General features: G+C 37.0%; 2 protein-coding genes and 1 long non-coding RNA gene across 3 annotated transcripts; all 3 read left to right on the forward strand.

Annotated features, from left to right (window-relative positions):
* Window positions 1-11,966: 11,966 nt before the first annotated feature.
* On the forward strand, window positions 11,967-17,233 carry LOC121998180 (1-aminocyclopropane-1-carboxylate oxidase homolog 3-like). The gene is made up of 2 exons (XM_042552969.1): window positions 11,967-12,806; window positions 16,827-17,233. Exons 1-2 carry the CDS (start codon window positions 11,979-11,981, stop codon window positions 17,079-17,081), a joined length of 1,083 nt encoding a protein of 360 aa, XP_042408903.1. The 5' UTR covers window positions 11,967-11,978; the 3' UTR covers window positions 17,082-17,233.
* Window positions 17,234-17,469: 236 nt separating this feature from the next.
* LOC121994430 lies at window positions 17,470-18,661 on the forward strand. The gene is made up of 3 exons (XR_006115712.1): window positions 17,470-17,604; window positions 17,787-18,254; window positions 18,335-18,661. It is a non-coding gene; the product is annotated as an uncharacterized LOC121994430 (long non-coding RNA).
* Window positions 18,662-22,362: 3,701 nt separating this feature from the next.
* LOC121994431 (plasmodesmata-located protein 7-like) lies at window positions 22,363-23,484 on the forward strand. The gene has a single exon (XM_042548469.1). The coding sequence runs from the start codon at window positions 22,434-22,436 to the stop codon at window positions 23,304-23,306; it is 873 nt and encodes a 290-aa protein (XP_042404403.1). The 5' UTR covers window positions 22,363-22,433; the 3' UTR covers window positions 23,307-23,484.
* Window positions 23,485-24,239: the final 755 nt, after the last annotated feature.

Genomic DNA, 24,239 nt, shown 5'->3' on the forward strand with positions numbered 1-24,239 from the left:
AAGTCATGAATGCAAAATACAAAACTAAATATGATGTCATGACATATAGTGAGCAAACAATCATGGCAAGATTTAGCATAAATAAAATACCTAGATTACCTATCTAAGTGTCCTTAAACCTTAGCTAAGTTAAAACTTAACCCTAGATTGCCCTCTAAATGCTCCAAGAAAATGTCAAAGCCTAAATTGGCATTTCTAGTTCTCTTGATTAACTTATGCCAATTGAAATTAAGCTTATTCCTCAAATGTTGGCATATTTCGTTCTTTCACAAGAGTAGCACTTTAAATTGAGGCTTAGATTGACCTTAAATTTCCTAAGAACATACCAAAATCCCAACTTGGTAGGTCTTATGATTTTCCAATATGTGCCATTTTTAAAACAAAACTAAAACTTCTCAAATTTGACACATTTTACTCTTTCAAGGAGTAAATCATAAATCCATTTCATTTTCAAAAGTTGATAATAACCTTGAAAATGCTCTTTGAGTGTCAATTTCTTCAAAGTTGGGTTTACTACCCTTCTTCTTAGAGTTGACACTCTCTAACCCATCTATAGGGTAGAGAAGATGCTCCTAGGAACCCAAAACCTATTGGTGCTCCTTGGATGCTCTAGGTATTCACTAGGGATAACTTTCCTAGATACCTTCCTAGTGACCTTGTTTGGCTTCTTAGAAGCCTTGATCACTTTTTCTAAGTCAACCCTAGGGATTGCTTCCCTTGTGACCTTGTTAGTGACTTTCTTAGCCTTCTTAGAGGTCTTAGTCACGTTTGTCATTGCAAAGATACTTCTAGGGATAACTTTCCTTGTATCCTTGACTTAACTTCTAGACTTAGGGTTGGTTCCATAGCTATATGGAACCCTATAGTAAGTAGGTACATCCTTTTTGATTTTAGGTTTGTATCCCAAACCTCTATGACCCTTGGATGACCCTTGTAGTGCTCCTAAACCTAGGTTTTGCTCATTTTGCACTTTTAAGATATTTTCCATCCTTTTTAGGGTCTTTTCCATTTTATCAAGTCTTGACCTCAAGACTTGATTTTCTTCCCATAAATCCCTAGATTTAGGTTTTCTATAATCCTTGAACATTTTTATTTCTAGGCTTATAGTTATTGACCTTAGTGTTCTTGCCTAGATTTTTATCTACATTCCTAGCCCTAGGTGTAGTGATTTTAGCATGAAAAGCTACATGATTTTCCTTAATGCTATCATGCTTCCTATTTTCATGGTAAATAGCATTAAAATGATATAAATTTGACCTAGCATGCTTTTTACCATTTTACAAGGGAATAGGCTCAATAAAAGATACCTTCTTTTTTACCTTGGAGGCTCCCCCTTGAGTTGAGCTTCCTTTATGAGCCTTGGCCACCTTCTTCCCATTAGGGCATTGACTTCGGTAATGCCCCTCTTGATTACAAGAGAAGCACACAATGTGCTCCTTGCTCTTCTTTGTTCCGGGAATGGTCTCCTTGGGCTTCTCCTTGCCCTTTTTTGCCATTTGGCCCTTTTTCTTGGCCAATTTGGGGCACTTGCTCTTGTAGTGCCCATGTTCCCTACATTCAAAGCATATAATATGATTTTTATTATTAATTGAAATGTTTGTACCTTTTTGTGTAGGGATGGCACTTTCTCCTTTAGATCCGGAGGTAGAAGCTTCCTCTTGATCCGAAGATGATACTCCTCCAATAGATTTGACTTGACTCGTGGAGGTGGAAGCTTCTTCATCCTCTTCTTCTCTTGACCCGGATGTGGAGGATCCTTCTTGCTCTTGATCCGGTGTCAATGAAGATTACTCCCCCTCAATCCTAGAGGTGGAGGCTTCACCTTCTTCTTCATCCTCTTGTGCATGAAACAAGGAATATACTCCTTCCTTGCTCTTTTGATTGCACTCCTTTGAGGATGAAGCTTCTTCTTGGACTTCTTCTTTGGAAGTTGAGCATCTCTCAACTTCGGAGTCCTCCTCTTGGTCTTGCTCCAATGAGTCGCCCTCTTTGGATTCCTCTTGGATTGGTACAGTGGAGGGGATCTCATGAGTTTTTGTCAATTTGCTCCATAGCTCTTTGGCATCTTCAAAATCTCCAATTTGCTCCAAGATGTTGCTTGGCAATAAATTTACCAAAAGCTTGGTCACTTTGTCATTTGCCTCACATCATTGAAGTTGCTCCTTATTCCATTTGTTTTTCTTGAGGACATTGCCCTTGGAGTTCTTTGGAGCTTCAAAGCCTTCCATAAGAGCAAACCATTGCTCTATCTCCACCATTAAAAAGTTTTCGATCCTTGATTTACAAAGATCGAAGCTTGTAGATGTGTACGGTGGAGCTACCCTTGTGTCAAATCCAAGTCCATCTTGGAATTGCATCTTGAAGTTGAGCTTCTTGATGAAGTGTTCGACTTGTAGAATTTTGCTCCAACTTCTTCACCCTCTAGCTTTGCTTGTTTTGTTTGCCCCTTCCGGCGATGATTCCGGTGAAGAGCGACCTCGCTCTGATACCACTTGTTAGGACCGAAAAGTAGCTAGAGGGGGGGGTGAATAGCTCGTCGCGTGCTAGGTGCTCGTCGTTACTTGTTTCTTCAAAGATGCGCAGCGGAAATACAAGAAACAAACCACACAACGCTAACAAGGTTGGTTTACTTGGTATCCACCTCACAAGAGGTGACTAGTCCAAGGATCCACACTTACTCATGCACCCTCCACTAATAAAACCCTCCTTTTCGGTAACTACCGAAGGCGGAGAAACCCTACAAGTCCACACTACAAGAAGAAGGAGAAAGGATACAAAATACAAGCACAAAGTTTACAATGAGTACAAGAAAAGCCTAACCCTAGCTTTCTTCCTCTTGCAATAGATCCGCCTCTTGACTTGGAAGAACCTCCAAGAACTTCAAGAACTGGCGTGGAGATCTCTGTGGAGTCGCTGGTGAAGATCTGAGCTTTGTCGTGCAAGTAATGCCTAAGGAAATGAACGTCTGCGGCTTAAATTGATGCTAACGGTCGAATCCCGATCGATTAGAATGCTCCCAATCGATCGGGGAGGCTTTGGATCGATCCACGAATCGATCCAGAGCGCCTCTGTGCTCTGGAAAAACGCCTGGATCGATCCACGGATCGATCCAGCGCTTATCGCGCGAAGCAGTAGCGTCCCAATCGATCCACTGATCGATTGGGACCTCTGGATCGATCCACTGATCGATTCAGAGGCTTTCTGTGCGCTGGGAAACTGCCTGAATCGATCCACTGATCGATCCACTGATCAATCCACTGATCGATCCACTGATTGATCCAGCTCTTGGTTTTTACCCAAAACCAAGTCCCAAGCCTCCCAAACCAACATTCAGTCAACCTTAACCTGTTGGTACGTTATGCCTAGCATCTAGTCACTTCCTTGACCTGCTAGGACTCCCTCACCAAGTGTCCGGTCAATCCCTTTGACCCACTTGGACTTTTCTTTGTGCCAACTGGTCAATCCCTTTGACCTACTTGGACTTTTCTTTGTGCCAAGTATCCGGTCAATCCCTTTGACCTACTTGGACTTTTCTTTGTCATGCCTGACTTCACTCACCAGGACTTCCAATCTGCCTAGCTTCACTCACTAGGACTTCTCTTCTGCCTGGCTTCACTCACCAGGACTTCTCTTCTGCCTGGCTTCACTCACCAGGACTTTCACCTAGCTTCACTCACTAGGATTTCTCCGCTACCTGGCTTCACTCACCAGGACTTTCATTTCGCCTAACATCCCAGTTAGGACTTCCCAGTCAAGTATCCGGTCAATCCTTGACCTACTTGACTCTTCTTCAATCAACCTTGTATTGTCAAACATCGAAACCCAAACCAAGACTCAAGCTTGGTCAACCAGGTCAACCTTGACCTGAGAGATGTTGCACCAACAAAATGTGCTTCTTTGTTCCTGTAAAATGTGTTAGTCCAAACATAAAACCCTGCAAAACAAAGTTAGTACAGACATATTATAAGTGATATAATCGATAGTTATCAAACTGTCCGGGTCTGACTTCGGATTTCCAACCGAAAACCCTAGGTCGACCCGACGCCTCCTGTTCCCCTACGGGGAACGCGTCCTCACCTACTCCACTCAGGAGATTTACCTGTTACCAGTGCGATCCTCCAGATCGACTGGACTTTTTCTCAACATTCGAAGCTTCTGGACTTTCTGCTGGACTTCCGCTTCCGGGCCCGTCCAGTCTTCCACCTGGTTCGCGACACCAGGACTTTCCACCTAGGGTTACCCCCCTAGGACTTTTGCTTGAAGCTCTTGATCCGCCAAGACTTTCCGCATAGGGTTACCACCCCCTATTACCTAGGGTTACCACCCCCTAGGGTTTTCCACCTGCCTAACCGCAGCTAGGACTTTTGCCTAAGTACCACTTAGGACTTTCCTGCAAGCTCCATGAACTTGTTAGATCACAAGACTACTTAACTTTGAACCCTTTGCCATTATCAAAATTTGGGTTCGATCGTCTGATGCTTCCCGCACCAACAGTTTTCCGCATCATACTAGTTATTTTTTTTTTGTAAGAATTCCAAACACAAGAGGCATTAGATCTAGTTTTTCGAATTAATTTTTCGAGTTTGTGTTTTCTTCTTTTTCGAATTTGTGATTCGATTGTTCTTTTTAGTTAACCTAGAGTTATTTAAGGAAATTAAATATTAGTTTTCCTTAAAAAGGCGTTGTCTAGGTGGTGGTGGTTACTCCTATATCCAAGAAGACCATGTGTCTCGCTATACAGTCTTGGAAGCTAATTTTGGAAATTAATATTTAATGGAATTAATAACATAGGTGGATTTGAATCAATAGTGTTAAGTTCCGCTTGCGATTCAAATATAAACCATTAAGAATAGATAAGTTAAATTTGGAATCAATGATGTTAAGTTCCGTTTGCGATTCCTAATTTAACTTTTAAAGAGCACAATAGGTTATTTAAGGAAAGGTTCGACACTTGTACAAAAATTTTTTGTACAGTGGAACCGGTATATTTTCCTAGGACTAACCAACAACCCCCACGACTCCTAGGATAGCTGACAGATAGACCCAGAGCGGCTCCCCCACAATAGGTTTAAATAGTGAGGGCAAGACCTCCAAGTGCTTTTTTAACTCTTCAAAGGCTTGGTTGCATTCTTCATCCCATTGAAACTTGGTCACTCTCCTAAGCACCTTGAAGAAAGGCAGTGCTCGATCTGCAGAGCAAGATATAAATCTAGATAGCGCAGTTATTCTGCCCACCAACTTCTATGCTTCTTTCAAATTCTGAGGCGCTTTCATGTCTCGAAGTGCTTGAAAATTCTCAGGGTTAGCCTCAATTCCCCACTCGGTAACGAGGTGTCCCAGGAATCCCCCCCCCCCCCCCAGCTCCAAACAGACACTTCAATGGATTTAATTTTAGTTCATATTGTCGTAGCGTACCGTAAGTCTCCTCTATGTCCGAAATCAAATTTATAGCCAAGGTGGATTTGATGAGGATGTCGTCTACATAGACCTCCACATTTCGTCCTATCTGCTCTCGGAATATCTTATCCATCATTCTCTGGTAGGTAGCTCCTGCATTTCATAATCCAAAAGGCATGACAGTGTAACAGAAAGTACCATCTGCCATTATGAAGCTGACCTTCTCCTGATCTTCCAGCACCAGAGGGATTTGATGGTATCCCTGGTAAGCATCGAGCATGCAGATCCTTTCGCAACCTGAGATTGAGTCTACCATCTCATCAATCCTGGGCAGCGGGTAATAGTCCTTAGGGCTAGCACGATTGAGGTCTCGGAAGTCGATGCAGACTCTCCACTTGTTGTTGGGTTTGGACACCAGGACCATATTAGAGAGCCAAGGCGGAAACTCTACTTCTCTAATGTGTCCTGCCTTTAAGAGGTGATCCACTCAGCTCGGATGATCTTATTTTGCTCAGTTGAGAAGTTTTGCTTTTTCTGCTTGACCGGCTGGGAATCGGTCAAAAGATGTAGTTTGTGTTCAGCTACCTCGAGCTTGACGCTGGGTAGCTCTTCGGGGGACCAAGCGAAGATGCTCCTATTGTGTGTTAAGCATTTGACCAGATCTATCTTGATCTCGATTGGCATGTCACTAGATATGCGGGTGAGGTTTTCCAGACGCTCGGGATAGAACTGGACCTCATCCCAAGGGATGAGTTCCTCTACTATGAGTAGAGGCTCCTCTTGGATGATGTGGATTCTGCCATCCTGAGTTCTTTGAGTCTTACGGGCCTCCACTCTCACCGTGTTGATGTAATATCTGTGAGAGACTGGATGCTCTCCTCTGACTTTCCCGACCTGATCTCCCACAAGGAATTGAATCTTCTGATGAAAGGTGGAGACTACCGCCCGAAATTCGTGTAATGCCGACCTTCCCAGGATGACGTTGTAGGAGGATGGTGAATCCACCACAATGAAAGTGCTTCTTCACGTCTTCAATAGGGGCTTGCTACCCAGAGAGATGACTAGCTTAATTTGACCAGGGGTCTTACTTCATTGTCGGTGAAGCCGTATAATGAAATGGTCACTGGCTAGAGCTCACTAGCATCGATTTGCATGCCTCAAATACATTTCTGAACAGCACGTTGACAGAGCTTCCGGAGACAATGTGACATCTCATCACTTTCAGACAGTAGTTTGTTGATGAAACTAGTAGTTGTTGTTTGCAATGAAGTTTTTTGATTTCATATTCATATTACAATTGATGCAAAAGAAAATCGGCATAATAAATATGCTTTGTCGAGCATTGCAAGAGAAATATCTAGATATTTTAAACGTAATGGATTATTTTTTAACTACTAAAACTTTATTTCATATTTTGAGAGAATAATGATTTATTCTTATACTTATTTATGTAAAAGAAGTTTAATTTGTGCCAATAAAATACGTATTTTTAATTATAAAACTTGTTAAAATAATTTTTTATATTAAAATGGAAGAAGAGTTTTTTTTATACATTTTCAGTCATCTATAATTTTTTTTCATGCTTTTGAATGTATTGGATATTGAATATTTTTTATCATATTTTTAAAAAATTAATGTTCACATACTTTATTATTTTATTTATATTTTTAAATTAATTAATTTATTTTATTAAGTATAGTCGACGGCTACTAATTAGTTTTGAATGCTGGATCCTGGCTATACCTATGAAATTGTATATGACAAAAAAAGATTATAAGATATTGGTGTGAATTAAAAATTATTAAAAGAAAATTTTGGCATTTTAAAAGGGTCAAGAGAGTTAAATGAAGAATCAATTGTAAAAGTATTATTCAAATCCATTAGAAAAAATATATTGTTTGCCAAATGCATGTTGCTAAACTTACCTACCGACATGATTAACAATTTCAAAAGGATGTATTATAAAAATAACCAAGTAAATAATTAAAGGACTCAATGCGAGAGATATTATTCGATAGAGAAACTCATGGTCAGTTTACTTAGACGAGTGGAAAGTAAAATTAAAAGAAAATTTCCATAATAAAAAGTTTTTATTATTTATTTTATTAAAAATTTTAGATGGGAAATAAACTTAATTTATCAACGGATGATTTTGAAATTAAAATTGATCACTTCAAAATCAGACAAAAAATAACATATGGAAAAAAATGACGTATGTACTTCTTTTTATTCACAAACTTATATCATATACCCAAAGAAAATGATATACTTTTGAAATCACAAAATTATACTATGTAAAAAAAATGACACATGTACCTTTTTTTATTTACAAAAATTATATCGCATGTATCCATCTTTCTCTATCAAGATAAACAAGCATGCAAGGAAAGGGAAGAGATTTCTCCACCCTTTCTTTTCTCTCACTTCGACTATAATTTTCCTCTATGCCAACTTCACTTTCGCCGCCGTCTAGGACGACCAAGAGCGACACATGCTACATCTCTCCATGTGTGACCGAGAGCGAAGGACGAAGCTATAGGCTCGGCACCACTGAGGAAGCTACAGGCTTAGTCTCACCGCAAGGTCTTGCAAGCGGACCAGACTCAACCTCACTATACAATGTCATGGGAGGGGCTGCCTAGCCGCGAGATTTTAGTCATGACCTCACCGCTCGTCTTTCCTTTCTCTTATTCTTCTTCTTCTTATTTACTTAGATTTTCTTGTCTTTTCATTCAATTCCTGAAGGATATATTTCTATGGTAGAATCCTTTCCTTCCTCAATCCACACCTTGAGCTAAAGCATTAAAGAGAAGGGGAAAAGATTATAAGAAAATTAATATAAAAATATATTAAATTTTCCTTTTTAATTATTTTGTTTATTTAAATATTAATTTTATATAGAATAAAATAACTTTAAAATACCTTCTTTATTTATAATACAACAATAACAACTAAACTTTATCTCATTAGGTAAGGTCCTCTATATAAATCCTTTTATATCATTGGGCTCTATCTCCTACTATATCATCATTTATATTTAAATAAATTTTATTTTATTTTGTTATTGTTAATCAAGTTTTTTTGGTCTTCCCCTTCCTCGTTTGATGTGTGTATTTATCATATTTTCAAATTGTCTAACTAGAGTATTTATTGGTCGTTTAAGTACATGTCCGCACCATTTTAAACGCGTCTCTCAAAGTTTTTCCTCAATAACTACAACTCCAACTTTTCCTCCAATGATTTCATTTATTATTCTGTTCATCCTCGTATGTCTACGCATCTACTTTAACATTCTCATCTCTGCAACTCTCATCTTCTGCTTATGTGCTCGAGTCATAAATCAACATTTAACTCTATATAACATAGCAGGTCTAACTGTTATTTTATAGAACTTTCCTTTAAATTTAGAGGTACTTTGCTATCACATAAAATACCTAACGCACTTCTCCATTTTAACCATCCTACTTGTATTTTATGTAAGACGTCTTTCTTAATCCCACAATCATTTTTCAAAAATGAACCTAAATATTTAAAGCTCTCAGTTTTAAACAATTCATTATCTCTTATCTTAATAACTACCTCATTATGTGTAATATTGCTAAACTTAAATTTCATATATTCTATCTTTATTCTACTAAACTTAAAACCTTTCACTTTTAGAATTAAAATAATATCATCGATAAATAACATGTACTACGATATTGTGTTTTGAATGTGTTTAGTGAGTTATTCCATAATTACTGTAAAAAAATAAGGACTTAGAGTTGATCTTTTATATAATCCTGTCTTTATTGGAAATAGTTCAGTTATTCCACATGAAGTTTTTTACTTTAGTCGTTATATCTTCATATATATATCCTTAATTAGTTTAATATATATTACATTAGCACATCTTTTTTCTAGAGTTCTCTATAATTTCTTTGTGACTATATCATAAGTTTTTTCTAAATCAATGCATACCATGTATAAATCTTGTTTTTGCTTCCGATATTTTTTAATTAGTTATTTGAGAAGATGTATAGATTTCATTGTCAATCATAAATCTAAATTGATTTTCGGTCATCGTGATCTCCTTTAATTTTTTATTTTGTTACTATTTCAAAGTTTTATGGTATGACACATTAATTTAATACCCCTATAGTTTGCATAATTTTATATGTCTCTCTTGTTCTTATATATAAGGGAACTAGAATATTTAACCTCCATTGATCAAATATTTTTTTTCATTTTTAATATCATGTTAAATAATTTTATAAGTTATTCAATACCTTATTTCTCTAGACACTTCCATACCTTTATGAGAATATCATTTGTTCCAATGACTTTTCCATTGTACATCACATTTAAAACTTGTTTTACTTCTGAAATTTGAATTCTACGATAACAAATTTAATTTCTGTACTCATTTAACCTACTTAAATTACCTAAGTTAAATTGATCACATAAATCTTCATAAAAAAGTTGATGAAAATACCTTTTCCACGCTCTTGTATTTCTTCATCTTTTAATAGTACCCTATTATTACATTCATCTTTAATATATTTTATTTGGATAAAATCTTTTATCTTCTTTCTCTCATTTTAGATATTATATAAAATGTTTCTTTCCCTTTTTTCTCTAATTTTTTTTGATATAATAATCGTTCAAAAGTTTTATTATTTGATTCATTCACTATTTTTTTATTCTCTTTCTAATCTTTTTCTTGGCTATTGTATATTTTTAAGTTTTCTTTGTTCTTACAAATATATAATTTTTATAAGTTATTCATTTTTCTTCACTTGCTCATGCGCTGTCTCATTCCACCACCAATATTCCTTATTCGAATCCTACTGGTGCATGCTCTTTTAACTTACTGAATACACTCTTAGTTACTATTTTTAACTTTAATATCATTTTATCTCATGTCGTTAGGGGTGAACAGTCAACTCGCCAAACCTATCAACCCGCTCATACCGACCCAAATTGAACTGAAAAAAACCTCGCCGGATATAGGGTCGGATGTAGGGTCCTGATATTGCATTATCCGATCTAATAGGACTGAATAATTTTTTACCCAAATAACTGAACCAACCCGATCCACGATCACCCCTACTTGTAGCAGCTACCGTCGATAAACTGTTACACATTGTAGCAGCTACTGCCGATTAGTTACTACAACGTATAATGAGTAATGTCTATTATCATTTTAAAATATTTTATTTTTTTGTTGTATTTATATTTATATTTTATATTTCATTGGATATAGGGTTGAATATCAAAATAGCTGATAATCCGTTGGATATCTGATACATAAGAACCGCTGAATATAGGGCCAAATGTAGCGTCCTAATATTACATGATCTGATCTAATAGGGTCAGATAGTTTTTTACCACAATAACTAAACCAACCCTATTTATGTTCACTCTTATATGTCGTACTAGAGTCACCGTATATTTCATCTAATATTAGTACTCTTTCTATCTTATTCTTAAATATATTTTATTTTTTATTCTTTAACTTTATCACTTAATTCTAGTAATGTTGGATATACAACTTAAGTATAGTATGAATAGAATATATATATATATATATATATATATATATATATATATATATATATATATAGCGCTGTTATCCTGCGCGTCACGCAGGATTTCAGCGCTTTTTTTCTTTTTAATTTTTTTTTAAATTTTTAAATAATATATTTTAAAATTTTAATTTTTAGGGTTCAAGCTTTGGGTTATAGTATCGAAGCTATTTTTTTTTTTTTTGATTTTATCTCTAGGGTTCAGGCTTTGGGTTATAATATCAAAGCTATTTAGGGTTCAGGCTTTGGGTTATAGTATCAAAACTATTTTTTTTAGATTTTACCTCTAGGGTTCAGACTTTGGGTTATAGTATCAAAACTATTTTGTTTTTTAGATTTTACCTCTAGGGTTTAGGCTTCCCAATTAAGTTATAGTATTTGGTTTTAAAAAAAAATTAAAATAAAATTAATTTAAGTATTTATTGAATATTGTAATATGTCGAGGGGATATATTAATGTATTAGAAATTTATATAAGAAAATATTAAATTTTTTAAATTCAAAATATTAAAAAAAATAATTAAAAAAAAAAAGAAACTTGATATTGTGCGCGACGTGCACAGTTGCGCACTGTGCACATCGCGTACAATATCAAATCTCTCTCTCTATATATATATTATATTGATATTATAATTAAGTTATATATCCAACACTACTAATTTATATTGGATAGTTAATTTTTTTTTCAGAGATGATATTATAAGCTTTATAAATTTTTATATCCCTATTGTAAAATATAAGAAAATCAATTTATAATTTATAATTCCCACTTCTAGAAGATGACTTTTTCTTTATTTATAATAAATATGATAAATTAACTATTTTAAATCAAATAAAATAAATTAACCACTTTAATATTTTTAAGATTTTTTAAAAAAATTATATTAAAATATTTCATAATAAATAAATAAGTAATTTGATTTTTAATATTAAAATTAAGATATTTTATATAAAAAATTAAATTATTTCTTAACTATAAATAAAGGTTTCACTTTTTGCCGTTGCCGTAATCGTAATGGCGAGCCCCGAAAGCTTCGACCGCGCTGCGGCGCTCAAGGAGTTCGACGAGGCCAAGACCGGCGTCCGCGGCCTCGTTGAATATGGGGTTACAGCCCTGCCCGCCATCTTCCGCCACCCCATCCCCCGCCTCCGCCACTCCCCCTTGTCCTCCCCTATCCTCTCCGTCCCCATCATCGATCTCTCCGTCCCCCGATCCTCCGCCGTCGCCCTCGCCACCGCGGCCTCCCGCGATTTTGGCTTCTTCCAGGTCGTCAATCATGGAATCCCCCTCTCCCTCCTTAGTCGCACCCTCTCCGCCGTCCGATCCTTCCACGAGCTACCTCCTTCCGTCCGCTCCGCCTTCTACTCCCGCTCCACGAAAACTGGCGTCAACTACTCCTCAAACGTAGATCTTTACCGATCCACCGCCGCCAGCTGGCGAGATACCCTCCAGATGGTCATGGGGCCGACCCGGCCCGACCCGGAGCGGATCCCGCCGGTGTGCCGGGCGGAGCTGCTAGAGTGGGACGAGCACGTGGTGACGGTGGGGCGGGTGTTGATGGGGCTTTTGGCGGAGGGATTGGGGGTTGATGCGGGATCGCTAGAGGAGGCAACCTGCCTCGAGGGGAGAGTTATGGTGTGCCACTACTACCCGCCGTGCCCGGAGCCAGAGATGACGACGGGAATCGCGGAGCACACAGACCCAGGTGTTCTCACCGTGCTGTTGCAGGACGACATCGGTGGGCTGCAGGTAAAGCGGGATTTGGAGGGAGGGGAGTCCGTGTGGGTGGATGTGCAGCCGGTTCCGGGGGCGCTCGTCATCAACGTCGGTGATCTCCTGCAGGTAAGCAGTCCTCTTATCAGCAGTAAGGCGCATGCAGACATAGATTCTAACTTCAAGAAATTGCCGATCAAATAGAGATCTTGATGTCTGTTTGGATAAAATGAGCATTTTTATGAACTTCTTTGATTGTTGAAAGATAAGACATACTTGCTTAAATACACTTTAGACAAGTTAATTGGGACGATTGATAAAGCAAAATTAGGGAGACCCAAACAACCAATGTCGATTTTGACAAACTATCCATGAAATTATTGCTTGCTTTGGGAGCATGAGAATCTGCAATTACTGAGAGTTTTATATTTAGAGACTTACTCTAGGTTAGTAGTGTTGGATATATGCCTCAAACATAGTATTAATAGAAAAAAAATATATACGATTCCTAGAATTAAGTGGTGGAAGTTAAAGGATGGAAAGTAAAATATATTTAAGGAGAAGGTAGAAGTACAAGCATTAAGTGAAATATACGATGACTCTAATACAACACGGGATAAGATGATATCAAAGTTGAAAGTAGTAGCTAAGAGTGTACTTGGTGAGTCAAAGGGGCATGCACCACTAAGTAAAGAATCTTGGTGATGGAATGAGAAAGTACAAGAGAAAGTGAAGGAAAAACGAATAGCTTATAAGAAAGTATATATTTGTAAGAATGAGGAAAACTTAAAAAAATATACAATAGCCAAGAAAGTAGTGAGTGAAGCAAAAAATGAAACTTTTGAACGATTATATCAAAAATTGGATACAAAAGAAGGGGAAAGAGACATTTATAGAATAACCAAAGTGAGAGAAAGGAAAACAAGAGATCTTAGCCAAATAAAATGTATTAAAGATAAATGTAATAGGGTATTAGTAAACGATGGAAAAATAAAAGAGCGGTGGAAGAGGTATTTTCATCAACTTTTTAATGAAGGTTTAGGTGACCAACTTAACTTAGGTAATTTAAGTATGTCAAATGAGCATAGAAATTTTAATTTTTATCGTAGAATTCAAACTTCAGAAGTAAAACAAACTTTAAATGAGATGCACAATGGAAAAGTCGTTGGACCAGATGATATTCCGATAGAGGTATGGAAGTGCTTAGGGAAATAAGGTATTGAATGACTTACAAAATTATTTAACATGATATTGAAAACGAAAAAAATGTCTGATCAATGGAGGATAAGTACTCTATTTCCCTTATATAAGAAGGGAGATGTACAAAATTGTGCAAACTATAGGGGTATTAAACTAATGAGTCATACTATGAACTTTGAGAAAAAGTAATAGAAAAAAGATTAAGGAAGGAGACCACAGTGACAAAAAATCAATTTGGGTTCATGCCTGGAAGGTCGACAATAGAAGCTATACATCTTCTTAGACAATTAATTGAAAATTATCGGGAGCAAAAACAAGATTTGCACATGGTATTCATTGACTTAGAAAAAGTTTATGATAGAGTCCCAAGAGAAATTATATGGAGAATTTTAGAAAAGAGAGGTGTTAGCGTAACATATATTGAACTAATTAAGGATATGTATGAGGATGTAACGACCAGAGTAAAGACTTCAGGCAGAGTAACTGAAGCATTTCCAATAAAGATAGGGTTATATCAAGGATCAGCTCTAAGTCCCTATCTTTTTACACTAATTATAGACGAACTCATTGCGCACATTCAAGACACAGTACCGTGGTGCATGTTGTTTGTGGATGATATTATTTTGGTAGATGCAACATGTGAAGGAGTAAATGCTAAACTAGAATCTTGGAGGGAAACACTAGAAGGGAAAGATTTTAAGTTTAGTAGATTAAAGACATAATATATGGAATTTAAGCTTAGCAATATTAGAAGTAATGAAACAAATGTTTAGATAGGAGAGGACGAGTTGCCCGGAACCAAGAGATTTAAATATTTAGGATTATTTTTATAAAACGATGGAGGGATTGACAGAGATGTCTTACATATAATACAAGCAGGATAGGTGAAATGGAGGGGAGTGTCGAGTGTTTTATGTAACCGTAAAGTACCTTTTAAACTTAAAGATAAGTTCTATAAAACCACAGTTAGACCTGCTATGTTATATGGAGCTGAATGTTGGGTTATGACTTGAGCACATGAGCAAAAGATGAGAGTTGCAGGGATGAGGATGTTAAGGTGGATGTGTGGACATACGAGGATGGACAAAATAAGAAATGAGAACATTAGAGAGAAAGTCAGAATTGCGTCTATTGAGAAAAAACTCCGAGAGACACGTTTAAGATGGTACGGGCATGTACTTAGACGACCAATAAATGCTCCAGTTAGGCGATGTGAAATTATGATAAACATGCATATCAAACGAGGAAGAGGAAGATCCAAAAAGACTTGGTTAGCAGCAATAAAACAAGATAAAATTTATTTAAATATAAATGATGATATAATAAGAGATAGAGCTCAATGACGTAAAAGGATCCATACAGCCGACTCTACATAGTGGGAAAAGACTTGGTTGTTGTTGTTGTTGTTGTTGTACTCTTTATCTACTTCCAGTCTGCTGTAACCCACTGTGAAAGGGCAAACCTACATGCTTATATTTTTTTTTCCCTGGAAAATTGGATTAAGAACTGGTGCGTTTCGTGAAGATAAAGAATTTCATTACAATGCTGATCAAGCCCAGGTTATCTGATCTTTGCATAACTAAGTGTTCTCCGAAATAAGACTTTCTCAAGGAAAAAAGAGGCCCACTCTATAGTTGTCTATGCAAAGAAAGACCTGAATTAGGCAGCTACATTATTATCAAAACAACTCAGTCCTTGGCACTAGGAATCATATGGGCAAACGATGACTCTGCAACAAATACAAGATTAACTGCAATTTAGCACATATCAGTTGAATTGAGAGGCCTCATAGATATGTATTTGTTTAAATTTGCTGAGTTGGCTGTTCATTTTGTTTTCCTAATAAGTGAAGGACTAAAATAACTAGTCTTAATTTTTCTAGGGTATTTTTATTTTGCTTCTTCCTGATTTATGTATCATTCGCTTCCATCTATGCATTGAGATTAGAGGGCTGAAACTGAATTTTCTGTTCCACTCTTGGTGCGAATACAGTTTTTTCAATCTTTGGTGTTCAGTTCCTCATATTGTAGAATGAGCATGATATAATGATGTCGGAAACTAATGGACTTCCATCTTTCTATGCACTGTCCATCTCGTTCAACTAGCCTTGTGGCCTGATTAACCTGCTTAATTCGCTTGACCCACCCCCACTTGATACCAGCTCTTCTGTCTACTTGCTTGCTTTTGGTGGATCTAATCAATCCTCCACTGGGTCAGTTTGGTAAGATCTAGTCACTCAACTCATTCGAACGTGTAACCCAATCAAACCATCATCCAGCATAATAAGTTTGTTTGACTTCATGTCCTGTCTGCTCACTTAGCCTACTCAACCTGCTTGGCCTATCTAGCTCGGCGGCCAGTTCAGTGTGCCTAACTTGACCTACTTGATGGGATTCGCCCAACTCAACAGGTCAAACAGGGCCATTTGACTCAAATTCACAATATGTATTTGTTTGGAGAGTTGCGTGAGAATATATATTATTAAAGAATGAAATAAATATGGAATTGTTTTCCTATATTAAGGAATTACTATTCCTTTTGTATATGGAATCACAGTTCGATGCTAACTGTTATTCCAAATTCAGTGACAACTTCTTTATGATAGGCGCTTTCTCTCAAATTTGAATATTATTAGTCAAATAGTCTTTTCATATTCAACCCCAAATAGTTGGTAGAAACGCAGTTTAATGATTGACAATGATGATGTCTTTTCTTCCCATTATTTTCAGGATTTGAATGCAGATTGTCTACTCTTAAGTAGCTTCATTTTCACATCATTTTGAAATAGACGTCTAGATATCTTAGAATCTATTTCTGCCTCTAATTTGCATGTTCAACCAAAATACATTATGTGCATTCCTCCTTTTCTTCCAGAACCTTTGTCCTTGCAATTTTAACCTTAATTACCCAAGTTTCTTATATATTTTTGTGTTTTTTTTTTGGGCACAGATCATGTCCAATAATGAATACAAGAGTGTGGAGCACAGGGTGTTAGCTAATTCAAATCAAAAACCCAGGGTCTCGGTTGCAACCTTCTTCAACCCAGGAGATCGTGGGGACTCAAAATTTTATGGACCTTTACCTGAACTAGTGTCGGCCGATAAGCCTCCTCACTATAGAAACTTCACCTATGAAGAATTCATGGGGGCCTTCTTCAGTAAACAACTGCTCAGTAGAAGATTGGTTGACCATTTCAAGTTTTAGACGGATTGTTGTAACTATATCAGCAAATAAATCACCTCAATGTATAGACTTCACCATGTCATAGTTCACTGAGACCTTCAGTGGCCAATTTCAAGTTATAGCCTGATATCTGTATGTTTATTGAATTCAGAAATAATGATTGCGATTGTTCAGATCGAGAATCCATTTGTAACTTTCTTCTTTCATTTTTCTGTTGCTTGAAAAAAACTGCTAAAATTGATCCAGTTCTTCCTCGAAAATGACATATCACAAATGCAATTGATGAAAAAAAAAAAAGAAAGACATGCTGATGTTGCAAGCTATGGCTTGTGAAGTCGTGAATGACAGTTTGCAGAACCTTCTCTATTTCTGCCGTGAGTTTTTATTTTATTATTTTACAAATATATATGGAATCCTAAATAAGTTGTGGTTGCTTTTCTTGCAGGTCGACATCAAACAATGAAGTTGATCGATGTTGGAGGGCATTCATTGTCAATCTTTTTCATTCACTGGGCATCCAAAGTCCTGCTTAATATTCTCTAAGGTCATAGCTCTCTTTTACTATATCTGTCATGGTTAGGACCCAACAGATAAAAAATTACTCCTTCCAAGCCAATTAATTAGGCTTGGACGATAATGTTGGTAAAAAGTCATCTGAGTTCATTCAGTGGTCTGTGCTACTTGATCTATCTCAGTTTTGGCTGAAATAGGGTTGGTTCTTGGCAGGAGGACCCAAGATTGTGGTTTTGGTTTGGTCCGAGATGCAAGCGAACTTGACTTGGCTGACACGGCTGGCGTTTAAATGTAATGGAGGGGTCCGAGGACCATAGAGCCTCTAAAAGGTCTTGCTCGAGATCTAATTTAATTGACAGGAAATTAGCTTCGATATGAAAGTGTGTTGCTCAATCGGGATGCGGTGCCATTAGGTTAGAGTTGCTTGATAAGCCATGGATATGCTGGTGTCTACACTGTCTCTTTGGATTGTATTCCTGAAGTTCATCTAATGGTCTCAAACGCTTCTAAAATCATTGCAGAAAAGAGTTCTTCACAATTGTATATATATTTCACAGACAGGATTCAAGCTCATAAAAAGGAAGAAGGATTAGTGAAAGTTTGACAGTCAGAGATGTGGTGTCTTGTGCTGAAGGCTTACGTGGAACTGAAGACAAAGTGCAATAACTAATGCGAAGCCAAGTTGAGTGAGACACTTCTTCAACCTATCTCTTTCTTTTTGCTGTGTAGATGTGTCTCCTTCTAAAGCCTTTATGAAACAGGAGTACATGAAACAATGGATGATATGTGGCTTGTGCCACTGCCACTTGCTGAAAGAGATGCCAAGGCAATGGCTAGGGAGACTAATCACGTAAGATATCAGCTTTTCTTTATGGGGAGCAATTGATTTATCCCAACATTTTATGCAAATGTTTTTTAAAAAAGAGAGAATAAAATAGAATAATAAAATATTCAAATATATTCTTGAGAATGGATTGAAGTTTCCGTTTTCTTTGCCTGATAATGTCATGTTCAACGTCTCATTTTGTTTTCTGTTGACTATTTGAGGGGTGGCCTCAATGGAGAAGAATCTTGGAAAGTTTGACAAGCGAGGAAGGAGTATGCACTTTTTTAGCAGTCCTATTCTTCCTTGCATATGGTTGAATAATTGTGTAACTTGCATTATGTGTTGACTTGTGTTGAGTTTACTAGGAAGGATATTAACGGTCTAATTTAGATTTTGATAAATGATAAGTGATTTAAGTTAGATGTTGTCATAGTCTAATCTTGTTATCGAGTGTACAGGGTTGACTAAACTCTAGTCAGGATGTTTGATTCCTAATTAGTTGAAGATCGGATGTGTGATTCCGGCAAGTTGGGATGTCCGATTCCCGACAAGTAGTAGTCCAGACGTGAGATTCTGGCAAGGGTCGAGTTGTGCGATTCTCGATTAGAGAAAATCGGATGTACAATTTCGGTAGGTTGGGACGTGTGATTCCCGATTGGAGAAGACCGGATGTGCGATTTCGGTAGGTCTGGATGTTTGATTCCTGAAATCTGGATGTTTGATTCCGGAAGGTATCTCTACACCTGGTAAGTAGAGGTAAGTCACTAGAGGAGATTGACTATGTGAGGGCACGTCTCCGTTCGAAGGGACAGTAGGTGCCGGTCTAATTTAGGTCCATTTCGAAAATTTAAATTGAGATCTTGACTAGATCCTGCTCTCAAGAAAACAGAGTCTAATTATTACTTATTATTATTACTGTGCTAACACTTGTCATGCAGGTTATTGGACTAATACTTTTTGAAGGGCAAAAAGAACACAAAAACCTCAGGTGAATAGTGCCTGAGACGCCTTTAAGCATTGGAAGACGTTTTCGCACTATTCATGGAATACGCCTTCTATAGTACCTAAGACGCCTTATGCAAGATAAAATTTAGACCTCGTCGTAGATAAGGAGCGGATGGTTCGGGATTAGATTTCTCACATTGGAGCCTCTTTCAAGGCTATGAAAGGTGTCTTCCATGCTCAATAAAAGGATGTTTCGCCCAAGGCTTCAATATCAATTTTCATACGAGCTCCTACGCATCCAATTGAGTTTTCGACTATTTCGGCTTGCTGCTGCTGTCTTGCTGTGACTCTACTACATCCGATTGTCACCAAGAAACTATCCAAACACCGAGTTCGAGCCAACCAACTACAAACAAGTGTTTGGTAAAAGGTTAATTACTATACTTACTTTTCCACAAATAAAGAATTGTAGTGTGTTACACTTCTCCGACCTTCCTTGTATTCGATTATTCTTCTAGTGATTTCGGAAGAAAATTTAATAAATTATCTGTCGATAGATCTACAAAATCTGAATCTTAAAATAAAAGTCACCAAAACTTCGAATTAAGTTAAAACTGAATCATATTTTTTTCTTATTTATTTATCTCACTTCCTTAATTTTCTGCCTTACACTTTAAGGGCATTCAAAAGATGGAGAACATAATTCTAATTTCTAATCTGACATGTCACCACATGATTTTTTTTTTAAACCTACTAAACATGTGGCATGCCATTGTTGCATTATAGTTGTTAATTTCTTCTCTAATTTAGGTCGTATTTGTAAATGTATACACATGCGTGGAGTGGTTGAGGCATGACATATAACATTTCCTTTTTCTAATTATTTATTCAATTATCATCAAGTTGGTGGATTTTTATAAAATTATGTTGTCCTCATAATTGCAACACTTCACAAAGAGAAAACTATCACATTAGCAATTTTATTTAGTTTGTGAGAGAGTTCATGCATTCATTTGGATCCTTTTGATGCATGATTGCTTGGGTTAGTTGACTTCATGTTGAATGAGATCATTGGTTTATCCACAATTAGCTAGTTAATTATCTATTGTTTAATCGCACAAGGTTACGATTATCTATAATAATCCATGAATATGGATAAATTATGAATTAGTTATGACAGATAATTATTGACATCAAGTTGAATGCGGTCATTGTTAACCTATAATTAGGTGATTAATTTATCTATAATTCTTCATTATCTAATAATTACTATTCTTGTCCCATGCATATTTTTTAATTTAAAAAATATATAATTATTTAAAATTTTAAAATTGGATTGCGACATAACTAATAGAACAATTAGTTCAACACGTAATTAACACAGATAAAATGATCTAACTAAATATATAAACAGGTGGCACATCCTAACTTATTTATTAATAAATTATCTTTTAAAAACTTTTAAAAATTTTATTCTATATAATAATATTAACGTTTAGCTTTCTCAAAATCTCTATACTCCTAAATTTTTCATCTTTTGCATGAAAATGTTCTCTGTCTAAAACTGAAATATTTATTTTACTTTTCAAAATTGTCATCTAAATTACTCATTTATTTATCAAGAAAAATTATTTTAACAATAAAATAAATATCTTAATGGACATTAATCAAAATTTAAAATCTTTTAAAGCAACTAATAAATATCGAGAGGCATTTTGAAAATTATAAATGATATTTTTAAATTTGTTTTTACGTGACCTTCAAAATATTGACACAAAAAATTGCTTAACAATTCACTAACCTCCACTTCCATTATACAAACATGATATTACTGATCATAGTGACACTCTTTGAGATGGTAACTTTGTGGCATTAAATCACACGTTAATAAATTGATTTATCAGTCAAATTGATTCAATCATTTGGATTAAAAAGTTTAAAATAAAGTATAATTTCAAATGTTTTCCATTTTTATAACGTTATATAAGAGATATTTTGTGGCACGTACAATGCAAGACTTTAAAATGATAAATCAGAGTATTGAAAAAAAATCAAATTTTGAAATGGTAATACAATATATATGAAATATTTTAGTCATATACTTGTAAGGACATATCTAGAATTTTGCAATATTCCTTAACCTCTTCCATTCTCTTCTAATTGTCAGAGAATATTCACCGGTAACCATTTTTTCTCTTTTGCCCCTTAAGATCAATATTTGTAAATATTATATTTTTGGTGAGGCATTTTTGATAATTTACGAGTTATATTTGTAAAGGAGATCAAATGAGCTATCAAAGTGAAATATTTATCGCCTCCACAAATCTGCACCTTGTAGACTGAATTATTTTGATAAAATGTAGGGGCAAAGTGAAATGTTCTGCTGTATACCGGCTTCTTCTTCCTTCAACAAAAGCATTGCCTTTTGGTAATTCTAAAATCATGAGGGTAATTTTGAAAAAAGAAGTGAAAAGTTCTCTGATACAAACACACTGACCATGGAGCAACTTCTTCTTCTCCCTTCAACGAAAAAACAACACTTGTCCCCCCCTCTCTCTCTCTCTCTCTCTCTCTCTCTGGAATTTCCACAAACACGTCACGAGTGCCCCACGGACTGAATTAGCAATTTCCACAAACACGTCACGAGTGCCCCACGGACTGAATTAGCTGAAAGGTTGTCTGACACTTACAACGAAAATTCAGAGGTCGAGGATCGTCAGTTATACATGGACGTAAAATCTCGGTTTACTGTGCTTTAAATTCCACTCAACCTCCTCCTACCCAGCTTAATCATGATTTACTCCCTCTATATATCTGTGGGGTCGGACCCAGAGGACCGCTAAGGTGACGATTCCATCTTTTTTGCAACAAACACGTCACGAGCTTTCCACTCGATCCTCAGTCACCCCTCCTGCCCAGTTTAATCATGATTTACCCCTTTTACATATTTGTGAGGCCGGATCCAAGAGACTGCTAAAGTGACGGTTCAACCTTTTGCAACAAACACGTCATAAGCTCAAAATGAACAACTGAGGAGATCGCTAAGGTGGCGGTTTAACCTTTTGCAACAAACACGTCACGAGCTCGAAATGAACAACCTCTTCTTCCTCCTCCTCCTCTTAGCCGCCTCCATCGCATCTCCGACGGCGGCCGACGGCTCCGCCAATGCCTACATCTACGCCGGTTGCTCCGAGAGCCGCTACGCCCCCGGATCCCCCTCCCAGATCAACGTAGACTCTCTCCTCTCCTCCCTCGTCTCCGCCTCCTCCTCCACTCCTTACTCTAACCTCACATCCACCGCCGCCTCCGCCTCCTTCCCTTCCTTCGGCCTCTTCCAGTGCCGCGGCGACCTCCAGCCCTCCAATTGCGCCGATTGCGTCCGATCGGCTGTCTCCAGTATTTCCTCTCTCTGCCCCTTCGCTGCCGGCGCCGCCGTCCAGCTCGACGGCTGCTTCCTCCGCTACGGTAACGATTCCTTCGTCGGGGAGCCCGACACCAGCGTCCTCTACAAGAAGTGCGGCGCCGCTGGGGGAGGCGGGTACGGAACCGACCAGATCGGTATCCGAGACGCAGCTCTTTCCGCCCTGACCGGTGGCGGAGGCAACGGCGGAGCCGGCGGGTACAGGGTCGGCGCCGCCGGGTATGTCCAGGCGGTGGCGCAGTGCGTTGGCGACCAGAGCGCGAGCGAGTGCGACGACTGCGTGGCAGCGGCGGTAGGGCAAGTCAGGGCCGCCTGCGGGTACGCCGTCTCCGGCGACGCCTACCTTGGCAAGTGCTACGCTCGGTTCTGGTACACCGGCAACGGAGCCTATAACGACGACGCGGACCACCACCACGACGACCCGGATCACCACCACGACGATGACGGTAAGCTCTTCTCTCAGCTCAGCGGCGGTGGCCGTACAATCGACTCGCATCGTTTTAGAATTTCAAATTTTATTATTTCTCTGTTTTCCTTTTAATTGCAGAGTAAAAATAAATTTTACCCCATATTTTACTTTTAACTCATGATTCACATTAACAACTTTCTTAATTTATAATTCATACTTATTTAATTTATCAAGCATCATAATATCGACTTAATATGATTATACGTGGAGTTATTGTGACATTATCGAAGTATCTACTAATAAAGTGACTATAATTTACTAAAATTATAGAAATTTCAATAGTACTACAATCCATGAAGATCATTTTCTTGTTCTTGTTGTTAAAATATAGTAACAATTCACAAAATAAAATTTGGAAGAAAAAAAAATCCCCTGAAGTTCACCTTCAATTTTTTTTTTCAAAATTTAAAATTGTCAAAATACCATTTAAAAAAATAAACTTTTATTATTTAATTTTCTAATTATTAATACTTTTAAATTATTTACTTAAATAATCACGTGTCATGTTATTTTTTAAAAAAATAAAGTAATAATGTGAATGTGCAGTTTAGCAATAGTAAAGGGTATTTTAATGAATTTAAAATTTTTTAGGGTATTTTGAAAAGAAGGTAGGCTAAACTTTTGTCATTCGTATTATTATATACTTGCTTCCTCCTGTGGCGCTTTATTATATATATGATGCTGTGATGAATTCTGACCTCAAGTTTGGTTGGATGATGAGTATGTTATTGGAAGCATTCTCTTGGTTTATGATTTTTCCTTTTCAATTTTACATTTTGAGTATATGATTGGATATGTTTAGTTTAGTTATCAATTCATTTAGTCACCCATCATTTCTTATATATATCAAGTTTAAAATAATTCATGAGATAATTTATCAGTAACAAGTTTCCTTGATACAAAGGACTAACTAGTTGTTTACCTAAAAGAAAAAAGAACTAACTAGTTGGGATTTGGTAGTTCAACAGTTCTGTAGCATTTGAATTTACTCCTAAATTTTTGTCT

Source organism: Zingiber officinale, chromosome 6A (genome assembly GCF_018446385.1).
Source record: "Zingiber officinale cultivar Zhangliang chromosome 6A, Zo_v1.1, whole genome shotgun sequence".
NCBI lineage: Eukaryota > Viridiplantae > Streptophyta > Magnoliopsida > Zingiberales > Zingiberaceae > Zingiber > Zingiber officinale.

Excerpts from the sequence above, each read along its gene's own strand:
- LOC121998180 (XM_042552969.1), top strand. The coding sequence starts at position 11,979 with ATGGCGAGCCCCGAAAGCTTCGACCGCGCTGCGGCGCTCAAGGAGTTC. Across the intron at positions 12,807-16,826 it reads ACGTCGGTGATCTCCTGCAG|ATCATGTCCAATAATGAATA; the intron begins GTAAGCAGTCCT and ends TTTTGGGCACAG.
- LOC121994431 (XM_042548469.1), top strand. The coding sequence starts at position 22,434 with ATGAACAACCTCTTCTTCCTCCTCCTCCTCTTAGCCGCCTCCATCGCA.